General features: G+C 39.9%; 1 protein-coding gene across 5 annotated transcripts in view; it reads right to left on the bottom strand.

Annotated features, from left to right (window-relative positions):
• UBE2D3 (ubiquitin conjugating enzyme E2 D3) overlaps nucleotides 1-12,940 on the bottom strand; it is a 29,208-nt gene that overhangs the window by 15,876 nt on the left and 392 nt on the right. For 2 of the 5 annotated variants that reach the window (XM_060654537.2, XM_060654538.3), the window contains exon 2: nucleotides 11,759-11,914. In XM_060654537.2, the coding sequence (XP_060510520.1) occupies nucleotides 11,759-11,782 (24 nt within the window). In that variant the 5' untranslated portion in view covers nucleotides 11,783-11,914. Of the gene's footprint in view, nucleotides 1-11,758; nucleotides 11,915-12,685; nucleotides 12,826-12,940 lie in introns of those variants that run through there. The other 3 variants (XM_060654536.3, XM_060654539.2, XM_078445845.2) reach the window with 3 other exon arrangements.

A 12,940-nucleotide genomic window follows, 5' to 3' on the forward strand; every position in this document is an offset into this window, starting at 1 on the left:
TACAACATTGAAAAAAAAAACCAACCTGAGTTATTTTAGGGATCAAAACAGGTCTTTCAAATCATGTACCAGCGTTCATCTCTAAGATAACAAGTAATTCTCATGACATTATTATGCCCATAGCATAAGCAAATGAGAATACGTAAGAAAATCTCAGCAAGAAAAATTATAAGAAAGCACAGTAAGAGGTCACCTCAGATGCTCTTAATGTGTAAGACCTTTTATCTACTCAATAAACTATCCATCTTACCCTGCTTTCATGGAAATGCTTTTCCCTTACTCCAAAACATGTGATTGTAGTGTTTGGTTAATGGTGGCTGATAACCACCCATTACTCAGGGCTAATCATAGAATTTTGTTTCTTTAGCCTCAGTGATTAGCTCAAAGGGCTGGAAAGTAACCTAAGCCAAGCCAGGACCTGACCTAATCAGGTCCATCCATCTCTGCCTGGTTTTTCATATTGAAGCTGGGAAGACTTCTTCCTTCTCTAACTGTAAGGATGTGACCTAGAGCTATTGGCAGGCATGTGCCTTGAAATTACATGGTGAATCCAGAGAAGAAGAGACCACATTGGGCAAAGGAGATAATAAGAGCTGACTTGGCATAAAGATATGCAATTTCAGTCCCTGAGGTTGTGGCTTGCTCTGGTTCCTATAGTTATTTCCTTTGATTGTTAACTGCTCCAGTTTCCTTCTAACAAATCCAAGGGAGAAAAAACCCCAAGAGTGAGGAGAGACCCATTCTAAGCAGAAAGTTCCTGGGAACCACGGCCATTTATACAGAGCTTATCCCACTAAAGCACAATGTAATGCTCAAGTCTTGTTTTTTGAAAAACATGTAAGAAATCTAAATCAAACAGTCTCAAAATCAAGCTAGAGGGAGCAGGGAGAAATCATGTATTCTGTCTAGCAACTTTTAATCTAATCACAGAAACTAGAAGTTAATTTAAATCCATTTCTAAAATGAAAAGTAGTATTTGCTATTAGCTAAAGTTTCACCATCATTTATTCACATATAGGAAAAGTGCATATTTGGTGTCAAGCATGTTAGGTCTGAATATACTGAGATAAAACCCGAATCCCTTCCCTAATAGACTGAGTTAATATAAAGTGGGCACAATGCAGAAACAAAAAACTACATTTCAACAACTTTAAGTGCTTAAAATACAGACATTTAAATGCTTTGTGAATCCTGAAAAGGTAACCACTAACCTTGCCTGGGTTTAAAAACAGTGACAACTGAGCTGAGTCCTGATGGAGGGATAAGCATTCCAAGCAGAGAACCTTATTCAAAGTCAAGGGTATGAAAGAACAGTCTACAAAAATTTGCTTGTAATTCTGGTATACCAACCAGAAACACAAAAGAGTAAAGGTAAGAAGGTAGCACATGTGACCAGAAAGGTTAACCATGGCTTGATCTTTCAATAGCTTTGAATATATCAAAGACCATCCCAAAGGCAATGGGAACCACAGAAATTTTTAAGTAGAAATAAGGCAAATCAAATTTGGGGTGTTTTTAAAAAAATGTAGAGACAATAGTACACTAGAAAAAACTTTCAATTACTTTAAAATTACTAGGTCATATCCTAGAAGTACCCCTGAATCTGTGTACCCAGGCTGACAAGTAAAGCTGAACATTTTTACTGTATTTCCTTCTTATTAAAAATAAAATGCTGCAGAGAGGTGCCTGTATGAATCAGTTGGTTAAGCATCTGACTCTTAACTGGCTCAGGTTCTCATAGTTTGTGGGATTGAGCTCCGCACCGGGCTGCACACTGAACATCACGGAACCTGCTTGGGATTGTCTCTCCCCTGACCCCACACACACACACACACAAAAAGCTATAGGAGCACCTGGGTGGCTCAGTCAATTAAATGCCCAACTCTTGGTCTTGGCTCAGGTCATGATCTCAAGGTTCAGGAGTTTGAGCCCCACATCGGACTCTGTGCTGATGGCGAGAGCTTGGGATTCGATTCTCTCTCTCTCAAAATAAATAATTTTAAAAAAATGCTACAGATATACCTGAAGCTCCCTCACGTACTCCCCAATTCTACTTGCCCCTCAGAAGGTAACAGATTATTTGAAATTTGGTTTCCACTACTTCTCCCCATTTTTATACACTACTAGATATGTATCTCTTAAGAATATATAGCATTGTTTTGCAGGGCTTGAAATTTTAACTATATATATAGATTTGTATTCACGTGTATTTCTATAGATACCATTCAGAACATTGGCTTTTAAAAAATTTTTTCTTTTAGAGAGAAAGAGAGAGAGGGAGGGAGAGTGTGAGTGAGAAAATCTTAAGCAGGCACCACACTCAGCGCGTAGCCCAACATGGGGCTCAATCCCACGACCCTGGGATCATGACTTGAGCCAAAATCAGGAGTGGGACCCTCAACCAACTGGGCCACCCAGACCCAGGCACCCCTAGAACACTGGCTTTTAACACTATTTGTGACAAGCACTTCTAAAATTAACTATTAGAGTTTCTATCCCCCATATACCCATACAAAAATTTAATCTGTGGGTATCACAGACTCATCTCCGTATTGTAGGAATCCCTAATACAAGGAGAGAGAAGCAGTAACTACATTAGGAAGCATTAGCAGTAATTCAGGTGAGAGTAGAACATGAACTAAGTCATGGAGGATTTAAAAAAAAAAAAAAAAAAAAAAAAAATCTTAAATACCAACCATTTTACCCTTACAAAAATCTTACGAAAATAGGCCTGATTTCTATTTTACATCAGAGGAAAGACTACATGCAAGTGTACGATATACTAAGCTTTAGGATGTGTAGGAAAACAAAAGTTGTGTATCTACTAGACACTTGAAAATTAGAGATCTAGAAACAGATTTCAAAATGGCTCCTTTTTAAAAAGGATGTCCTTACATCAAAGATGCATTTAAAAAAATTTGATACAGCATTTGGCATACTGAAGAAAAAAATTTCAATTGCACTAAACCAACTCTCCACTGTACTTAAGGAATAAATGCCCTAGATTGAACAGGATATGGAAAACTGAGGTTTTCATAGGATCAGTTTCTCCATAATCATTCAGTTAGTTTGCATCTTATTACTACACTCAGTGTGAATCTAGTGTTACCTATTTTTTAAGTTACATGGCCTTTAAATTAAAGCCAACTGAGAAAACAATTATCCATTCCACTGCAAGAGGAAACTCTATTTACTGGACTGAGATCAATTTTCAATGAAGCACTCAATGAATTTCCAAAAGTAATTTTGTCTTTGGTAAAATCATACTAAGTACTGAAACTGTTAGCTCTTTGCTCCCTAGTAGAGAGGAACGTGGAAAGGACCAGAGAGCAGCTCACATATAGCACCTGGGAAGTCTTCATATGATGACCATCCCTTTCCCCAAGAATAGCATTACTAAGGTGGGCTCTTGCCCAACTATTTTTTACTAAATTTTTTTTTTAATGTTTGTTTGTTTTGAGAAAGAGTGAATGGGGTCGGGGCAGAAAGGGAGGGAGACAGAGAATTCCAAGCAGGCTCTGCACTGTCAGCACAGAGCCCAACATGGGGCTCAAACTCACGAACCATGAGATCATGACCTAACCCCAAATCAAGAGTTAGATGCTTAACCAAGTGAGCCACCCAGGCGCCCCATAGCCAACTATTAAGACCACTAAAATAGAAAAGAAGTTGTCAGGGGAGACTGGCACACACTAGGAGTTGCTTAAAGGCTCCACTCACACTGAAGGGACACTAAAATGGATCAAGGGCATACAAGGACATAAAACAAACAAACCTCCTCACCAAATTTAAATATTTTTTTGTCATGGTATGTTCTTCTGGAGGAAATTTTTTTTTTGATCATCTTCCTCTGAACTGCTTCACCTGAAACCTTCCTGCATACTTAGCTAGTATGAAAATCCAGGCCTTTTCTCACTTAGAAATATGCTTCTCTATTCCATTTAAAAGCCTAAACAGGGCACCTGGGTAGCTCAGTCGATTGAGTGTCTGCTTTGGCTCAGGTCATGATCTTGCGGTTTGTGAGCTTGAGCCCCACGTTGGGCTCACTGCTGTCAGCACAAAGCCCGCTTTGAATCCTCTGGCCCCCTCTCTCTATCCCTTCCTTACTTACACTCTCTCAAAAATAAATAAATAAATAAATGTTAAAAACAAAAAACAAAAAAGAGCCTAAACAGACCCATAAGATAAGGAGTCAAGCAAATCTCTCCAAAAGGCAGACAAAAGGTACAGCTTAAGGCAGTGAGTTCTCAACTGTAGGTACATGATTAAACATTAAGTATGACCATTCCTTTTGTGGGGCTCCTACAAGAAAGCCCAGCTTATCTTTAGATCTTTGCTTTGATCATTATAGCACACAGGATCTCTTTGAAAGTTGACTATTAGAAGTAAAACATGAAAAGACCTAAAAGTCTAAACATACTGCTAAATATTTGCTTTTTGCTTCTCTACTGTATCTACATCTTACTCATTTTAGAGGTGAAATGACTAACCAGACTATAAAGAACAAGAAGCCAAGGCATTAAATGCAAAGGCCTAAAGAGATGATGGGAAGTACAAAAAATGGTCTCTGCCATTAAAGAATTCATAAGTTGGAAATACAAGAACTATTTATGAATAATGAAACTACAGAGCAGCCATATCAATGAGTGTCCAGTAAGATTTAATGCCTCTAGTAATAATCGTTTAAGCATCCTGAACTTTCTAATGACAACCACTACTTACACATTAGATCAACATAACCAAAGTCAGCATTTATGAAATTACTGTGCTAATGCCAAGTTCATGGGTTCCATCCCTGAGTACAGTAATTATCATCACCATGTTCACAATCATTTGTTATCCCATACTCCACTATCCATCATGCACATTATCACCCAAAGGTCATAACGATAGCAGTATAGATACAATTCCTATCATAACTTTTGGGAAAACTTAAAAGGTTCATGCCATTACTGACAAGCAATTTCTTGTATTTTACTCAAGAGTCCACTTCTTTCAAAACTTTTGACTTAGAGACCAGATTTGTAGAACTACATGAATCAGCACTATAAAGACCTCTCTTGCCTCTTAAAACCTACACTGAGGAGCAACATAAAATACTGCTTTGGGGTCTGGATGAGATGAGGCCATGAAGTGGAAAGAAGAGTGCCTTTACAAGAAATTTTGAGAGAAGACTCACCCTCACCAAGCCTTTACAACCTTACAAAATATAAAGGTACATATTCAGACGAGTGATAGGACAAAATGCTATGTAATTATTGCCTGATGAGAACTGCTCTAATTGTTCTTATAAAGATCAGGTTTACTATGAAGTAAACAAAAATTTTCTTACTAACTTTAACATCGCGAAATTTCTATATACTGTGTGTAGACACAAATGGTAAGGAAGAAAACAGCAAACATTTCAGAAATGTATGCTTACCAGAAATTATTTCAAAAGAAGGAAACCTGGCAAAAATATTTTAGGATCTGAACACTTTCATAGAATTGCAGACTTAAAGAATGAAAAGAAACAGTCACTTTAAAATCATTTTAGTTTGGAATTTACAATTTATGAGAAATCCTAAAAGTTTCTTTTACTTTAAGAATTAAGAGGTAGGTGCTACAAACCATGTCTCATTACATCACTGACAATATAGTAACTTCCTCTTTAGCTGTAATTACAGGTGAGACAGTGTGCTTGCTCATTACTCAAGATATAAAGAATGTCTTGAATGAATACTACTACAATTTTCTTTCTTTAGATCACCATTTAAATCACTTAAAATTATTCAAAGCTGTTCTTTTGTAGGCATTATCTAAATGGGCAAAACAGAAAGCCAAATTTAGGTTCTCAGCTTTGATACATGAAAACACACAAGGCATTTCATAGATAAGAAAAAACAAAAATTAACAGCAGTCCTGTGGTTGAAAACATCCAATTATACATTAGCTTTGAAATGATAACAAGACTAGGATGAATGTGAACAAGTACTCCATCCTAAAAACGAACAAGTAACCAAGTAGTGATTCACAACTGAAACCTACAAGGCCAAATAAGACAAATCTAGCTATGAAAAGTTGTCAATCTCAATGATACAAGATTATACTGAAAGTATTGTTGCAGATAAAAATCAGATGTTTAGGGAAAGTATAAAACACTTCATTGAATTTTTCCCTTTCACACATAACAAGGCAGAGGATAGTTTTGAGAATCTTATCTAGCCAGATAACTTAGCTAATAAGATATTCACTAAATGCATTCATTCTTAATTACACTGTTCAATTTCAAATAAGATCATGCCGTTGGTAGTAAAACCCAATCAACAACATAAAATTTTCCAGTAAAGTAATGAAAATCACTTAATCTTGCTGATTTCAAAATACTACTGGTTTGACAGAATTAAGTATAGTTATAAAACCCACCATAAAATGGCAAAATATAGCATAAGCAAATTATTTAAATAATCTTTAAAAAAAAATTTTTTTTAACATTTATTTATTTTTGAGACAGAGACAGACAGAGCATGAATGGGGGAGGGGCAGAGAGAGAGGGAGACACAGAATTGGAAGCAGGCTCCAGGCTCTGAGCCGTCAGCCCAGAGCCCGACTCGGGGCTCGAACTCAGGACCGCAAGATCGTGACCTGAGCTGAAGTTGAACGCTCAACCGACTGAGCCACCAGGCGCCCCTAAATAAACTTAAATAAACTATCTTTAATAATAAGTAAATCTGGGGCACCTGGATGGCTAAGTCAGTTAAGCACCGGACTTTGGCTCAGGTCATGATCTTGCGTTTCCAGAGTTCAAACCCCAAACTGGGTTCTCTGCTGTCAACCCAGAGCCCTGTTTCAGATCCTGTGTCTCCCTCTCTCCGCCCCACCCCTGCATCTCTCTCAAAAAAGGTAAAAAACAGTAATGGGTAAATCTGATATAAAAACAAAGATTTCACCCCCCTTTTTAAAAATTTATTGTGAGAGAGAAAGAGTGAGGGAGAGACAGAATCCCAAGCAGGCTCCACCCTCTGAGTGTGGAGCCCAATGTGGGGCTCCATCCCACAAACCTTGAGACCATGACCTGAGCCAAAATCAAGACTCAGAACTCAACTTATAAAGATCAGGCACTCCCCTTAATTTCTTTTAAATAAGTGTTTCCCATACTTGACTTAGATTCTTGAAAGTTAAGTTGTACAAGGTGACAAACCCTTATTCATGTGTTTATATGCTTGTTTCTTCCACTCAAAGCAGAGACTCTCATGGGTAATGACAAGGCTTCCTCATTTTCTATCTCCTGGGACTAAACTACTGTGCTAAATGGAGTAAAACTTCCCTCAGTTAAGTATTGGTTAAATGATTACCCCGATGTTTGTGGATCTTCACCAGAGGGAGGCTTCAGAATCACCTAAGGGACATTTCAAAATCATGCCTGTTCCCAGAGAAAATGATTCCATATATCTGGTAAGATCCTATACACTATATTAAGAACTCTGCTCAATTTCCTGACATATAAATGCAACTCATGTCAAAACCCACGAACAAGAACGTATATTATGGAATGCAAAAGCCAAGCTAAGATTTGAAATCTTACTCTGAAAACATTTTTATGTCAGCATTAAGAACCTACTGTTTTCTTTACTAGAAACAGATCATTACAGTAAAAGTATTTGGAAAAATTGCAAGAATTTACTGTATCTTGGATTAACAAGGTGCACGGAATCCATGAGTTAAATTCACATATAATCTAGTAACAGATATATTGTAAGTAGCTTCTCCCCTAGTGCTAATAAGAGTATTCAAGTTTATATTCGTAGGAACAACAAAAACTAGAATTAACACTGCAAAAGAGCAGGATGATGAAGACAGTGTCAAGGTAAGTGCCTCTTCATAAAATAAACACCAAGGTCACCATGATCAGTATCCATGAGTCACACAACTGTCCCACACATTTAGTTGGCTACAGAAAAGCCTTGAGGATCCTAAAGAAACACCTGCAAAACTGTGTATCCAGCCTATAGGCTCTTTGGAGACAAGATATTTTAAGATACCCCTAGCAATTAGTTGGAACATGGCAGCTCCCAGTCCTTTAAGAGATCAACCAAAAAGAACATTCACTCCCGCTTTCAAAACTTATGTTAGTGAATATCTTAATTCACAAACTAACTATAATCTAAGAATAAAGTGAAATTCCCATTATTTAAAAGTGAAGTGGGAGAGGAGAGCAGCAGCTTATTGCCGCTAGTAAAACTAAAATAACATTCATTCACCTGATAAAATAGAAACAAATGGCTCAGAACAGCAGTACACTATGGAGTTCAAGAGCTTAAGCTCTTGAGGTAGACTGATCTGAACCTCAGTCACTAGCTGTGTAGCAAGTAACCTCTGTGTTGGTTTCCTCATGTATAAAACGGAATGATAAAGAGCATCTCACAGAATTGTTGTGAGAATTAAATAAGCTGATTTCCATAAAGGGCTTGGAAATAGTTTGGTACACAGTAAATGCTAAGTCCTCGCTATTACTAGCAGCAGAATGATGCAAAAGAAAACCTTTTTGAATACTAAAAACATAAAGGATGACATAACAGTTAAGACACAGAATGGAGCCAGACTGTCCAGGTTCCAATCCCAATTCTGCTATCAGAGACGAACGGTAGGTTTTTGTTTTGTTTTTTAACCTTTCTGTGCTTCAGGTTTCTAATCTCCAAATGGGGATAATAATTTAACTGTACCTACTTCCTTGAGTTGTAATATTAAGTGAGTTAATACAAGGGTTTCAAACAATTCTGACACATTGCAAACCCTCAAAACATGAGTTACTCTTCTAGGCTTGGCTCACATTATATTTTATGTGCAGTTCTTTTTAAACTTCCCCAAAATACAAGCACTGTAGTTACCTGGTTTAATGGGAGTAGTATAATTGCCTATGGTCCTCAAACACCACTAATCAACTTGGGAGTTCCCATTTTTCATTTTTGTTGTTTAATAAATAGCCTTGTAAAACCATACTACAGCTAATTAAATAAATAATACAGCAAAAAACAAGTAAGATTGTTTGAAAAAGCTGCCTGGTCTAAGAAACACAATATATTTTAACGTAAGCTTTAGAAAAAAACAAATCCAAAAGCTTTATCAAATGAATACTGGCCAAAAATAATCCAACAATAAGCATTTCAATAAAGCATCAACAAAGAATGTAAGTATCTTAGTATTTGGAATTCGGGGGCTCCAAACAATAAATTAAAAAAAAAAAAAAAAAGAAAAAAGTGCATAACACAAGAAATACCATACTAATAGCGATGCCTACTTGACCCTGTATTTCTAGAACAGAAATTAATAAAACCATCCCCCATAACTATCACTCACTAATACTCTTTGGATCTGGGATTTTTTTTTTTTTTTTTTTGAAGTTTCACCATGTGATTCTGAGAGTAACAGCTAAATACCAAGCCACATGCCTTTCAAAAACTTTCTGTACATTGAATCAACAGTCCTACATAAATATTGTTTTTTCCAATTTGGAAAGTATTATGTCTAGTTAATATATTACGCATATCTTCAAAATATTTACAACAGAAGACAATCCGATGTTAATGAAGAGTACTAAACTACAAAAGTTCTTTAACAAGATTTTGAAAATTAAAAAGTGATATTAAAATAGCAGTAATAATCTGAATGCCATATGCCTGTTCCAAGCCACACACTAACCTCTTTAATCCTAAAATAAACGAATAAACAAATAAAATCTAGGACCCTAAATCTGTTTTGCTCACTACTGCAGTCCTAGCATCTAGAACATACTAGGCACTCAACTATTGTTCATACGTAACAAATACTCATTTTATAGAGGCATACAAATAACTTGCCCAGTCCTAGAATTCTAACTGGAGCATTTCTGCTCCAAAGTTCAAATTCTTAACCATTATATTGCCTCTCTAGAGCTTTTAAATAATTAAAGTGGTGTCACAGCAGCTGGGTATCACCTGTAAAAGAAAAAAAATCAATGAGACCTTCCTTTGAAGTTCCACATGCATAAAAAGCTATGGGTTTGAAACTATTCCACATCTTAGTAGCCTGAACTAATTCTCACAGATAAAAGGTTTTGATTTGTATTTAATGTTATATTCTTAGTATTAACTATGCTTTTCCAATGTATTGCTGGCCTTCAAAGTGGGTAAAGAGATGCTTAATCCTTTTTGCTTTAAATCTTAACTCTTACAAAATTTTTCCTCTCCTCTTCCATCCTCTCAAAATCACAGAGATTTAAGTTTATATTTCACATAAACACACAATGACAATGCAATGATGGACTAAATCAAAATTCAAAATTTCAGCCTCGATACGTTCCATGAAGATCTGAACCTTCATCTTTCATAATATCAGTGTTGTCAAACTCCAAAGTCATACGTATTGAATAAATCAAAATTAGGCAGCATCAAGTCTACTTAGTAAAGCCAAGTCCTTGTCATTCCTTCCATGCAGGACCCCTTTAAAAAAAGTAACCCATCAAAACCAAAGTTTCTAACCCACAACCTCCTCTGTCTCCTAGTTTTAGTAAGGCTGAATTTATTCCATGACATTTTTTTCAAGTTAGCTGTAAATACTCCACCCTCCTCGATTGTGCAAGAACCAAACACACCACACATACACAAGTTACAAAAAAGGGAAATACAGTCTGAGAGTTTGAATATAGATAAAGTCTTGAGCAGGACGTCTTAAGAGCTATGTACAATCTGATGTAAAAGTTAACATTTAACAAAGAATATCATTTTATATTATTAGGAAAGGAGATGCCGGAAAGAGCCTGAACCAGTTAAAGCAGCCGCCATCTTAAAATGCGGGATAGAAGTTAGAGCAAGAAAATGAGACTAAACCTCCGGACGTGGAGGTTCCGCTCACTCCCCAAGCCTCGAAAAATCCTTTTTTCACCCCAATTTCCATGGATAGTTTAGTATCAAACCACATTTTAGGTAGCGAAACATTGTTCCCCGAAAGTGTTATTAACAGAGCCGAGGCAAAACTAGGTACACCTAGCCTTCCCTTACTGCCATCACACCCCTCGTCCGCCCCCCCCCCCCCCCCCAGCCAAAAAGAAGAGAGCTTCCAGAAGCCTTTTACATCAGTTGCCGGGGTCCCTCAGATAAATAGCTTCGGGTGAGAAGCCTCAACTACAAAACATAGGAAGCGGTAACATTGTGTCAGCCCATCTCCTCTCAACCCCACTTACTCTTGTGTAACCAACCTGCCCCCAGTCGATTAAGTTTGACGAGGCTCATTCACTACTTTTCAGCCACTAAGAGACGTCTACACCGACCCCCAATGAAGTTCGGGGCCCGCCAGATTTACACGTTCTTCTCCCCCCGAGTTTCCAATGATTCTTCCCATAGGAAGCCTAAGATCCTTGATCTTACAATTGAAGTTTTTAAGCACCGAGAATAGGAAGCGCCATGACATCTGCTGGAGCGTCTCTCGGCAATTCTGACCTCAAACAAGACTAACTCTTCTTTTAGAAGCAGAACCGAGGCGCCTGAAATCACTCTCCCCCACCCCTAATTTGCACCGATTCCACTGAAACATACATAAGATAACACCTCATTCGCCACAAGTGTTGTTCTTTAGCTTGAAAATTCACTTCTTTAAAGTAGATCTGCGTTTCCCTTCCCCCAAGAGAAGTGACCCAAAGAGGGACGTTTTCATAATTACACTTCCTCCCCACCCCCACGCTTTCCTCTGGTACTGAACCTTCCTTTCCTCCTACGACCCCATTCCCTTTAGCCCCAAGGGTTACCTTATTAATCCGTTTCAGCGCCATCGTCTGTGCTTTTCGTCTGGCTCCTCACTCTCCCGGTGTGTGCTCAAAGGTCCGGCCAAAACTCTTGATTATCCGGGCGGCAGGGAAAGATGGGTCTCTTCGTCTCACACCGGCTCTGCCAGACACAGGCGCCTTTTGCAAAAACGGAGCAGATCAGCACTCGCACAGGCCCCGAAGAGACCCTGATGAATCCAGGTCCCTTAAAACGGTCGCGATCCGGGGTGGGTGGGGTGGCGTGGCAAAGCCACCAACAGCCTCTATGCCGTGCTTCGGCCCGAAGAGGAGGCGAAGGTGACGGGAAGAGCGGAGGGGCGGCTACAAGTTTGACTTCCCGGCCTCTCGATAGGAAGAGACCCGGGTGGGAGAGGAAGAGGCGTAGGAGAAAGGGGTGGGTGCGGGGCAGGGTCCGGAGCCCAGCAGAGGAGGAGCCGGGGCCTAGTCGGCGCTATGCCGGCGTCACTAGGGCAAAGAAAGGCTAGGGGGGAGGGGGAAACAGGAGACTCCGGACTTCTTTCGGTTTCTGCTCAAAGATGCGGCCAGGGAGGGGAAGGAAATAAAAGAGGGAAGGCTTGATATGTGCTGCTGTCCCCGCAGCTAGGGCTATTCTGTGTCGGCCCCTGACGCCACCGTACACTCCGCCTTCCAGCGCGCTCCCGCACACGCCCGCCCAGCCACCGCCACCACGCGCCCGTGCTGCCCCTGAGGCTCTGGCTTAGGCGCGAGGACGCGCCCATTCCCCCACCCCTTAAGCAAGACAGGCCCCGGCTTCTCCAGCCTTCCCACCCTACCCCACCCAACAGGCTGGTCACTCAAGCCAACCAAGGCCTGTATTTCCCCTCTTACCCGGCCGGCCAGTGGGCCGGCCTCCCTTCCCATCCCCTAGCCGTCCACACCCACGCGTACAGAGGGGCCGGGGCCTCCCTCAAGCTGCGGCCTCGGCCTCCTCCCCGCGCGGCAGCTGGTGCCTCCCCGGCCCTACGGGGCTCACGCGCACGACACAGCCACAAGATGTCCGCTCTGACGGAACTACTGCCAGCTGCCACGCTCCGCCCCTCCCCCCTCCTCCAGCCTCTTCACCACCGCGTATCAGTCCGCCAACGCCGCCGTCGCGAGCACAGGACGAATCTAAGGGTGAAGGGGAACGGTTTACTTCCTACG

This window comes from Panthera onca, chromosome B1, assembly GCF_046562875.1.
Source record: "Panthera onca isolate mPanOnc1 chromosome B1, mPanOnc1 haplotype 2, whole genome shotgun sequence".
NCBI classification, from domain to species: Eukaryota; Metazoa; Chordata; class Mammalia; order Carnivora; family Felidae; genus Panthera; species Panthera onca.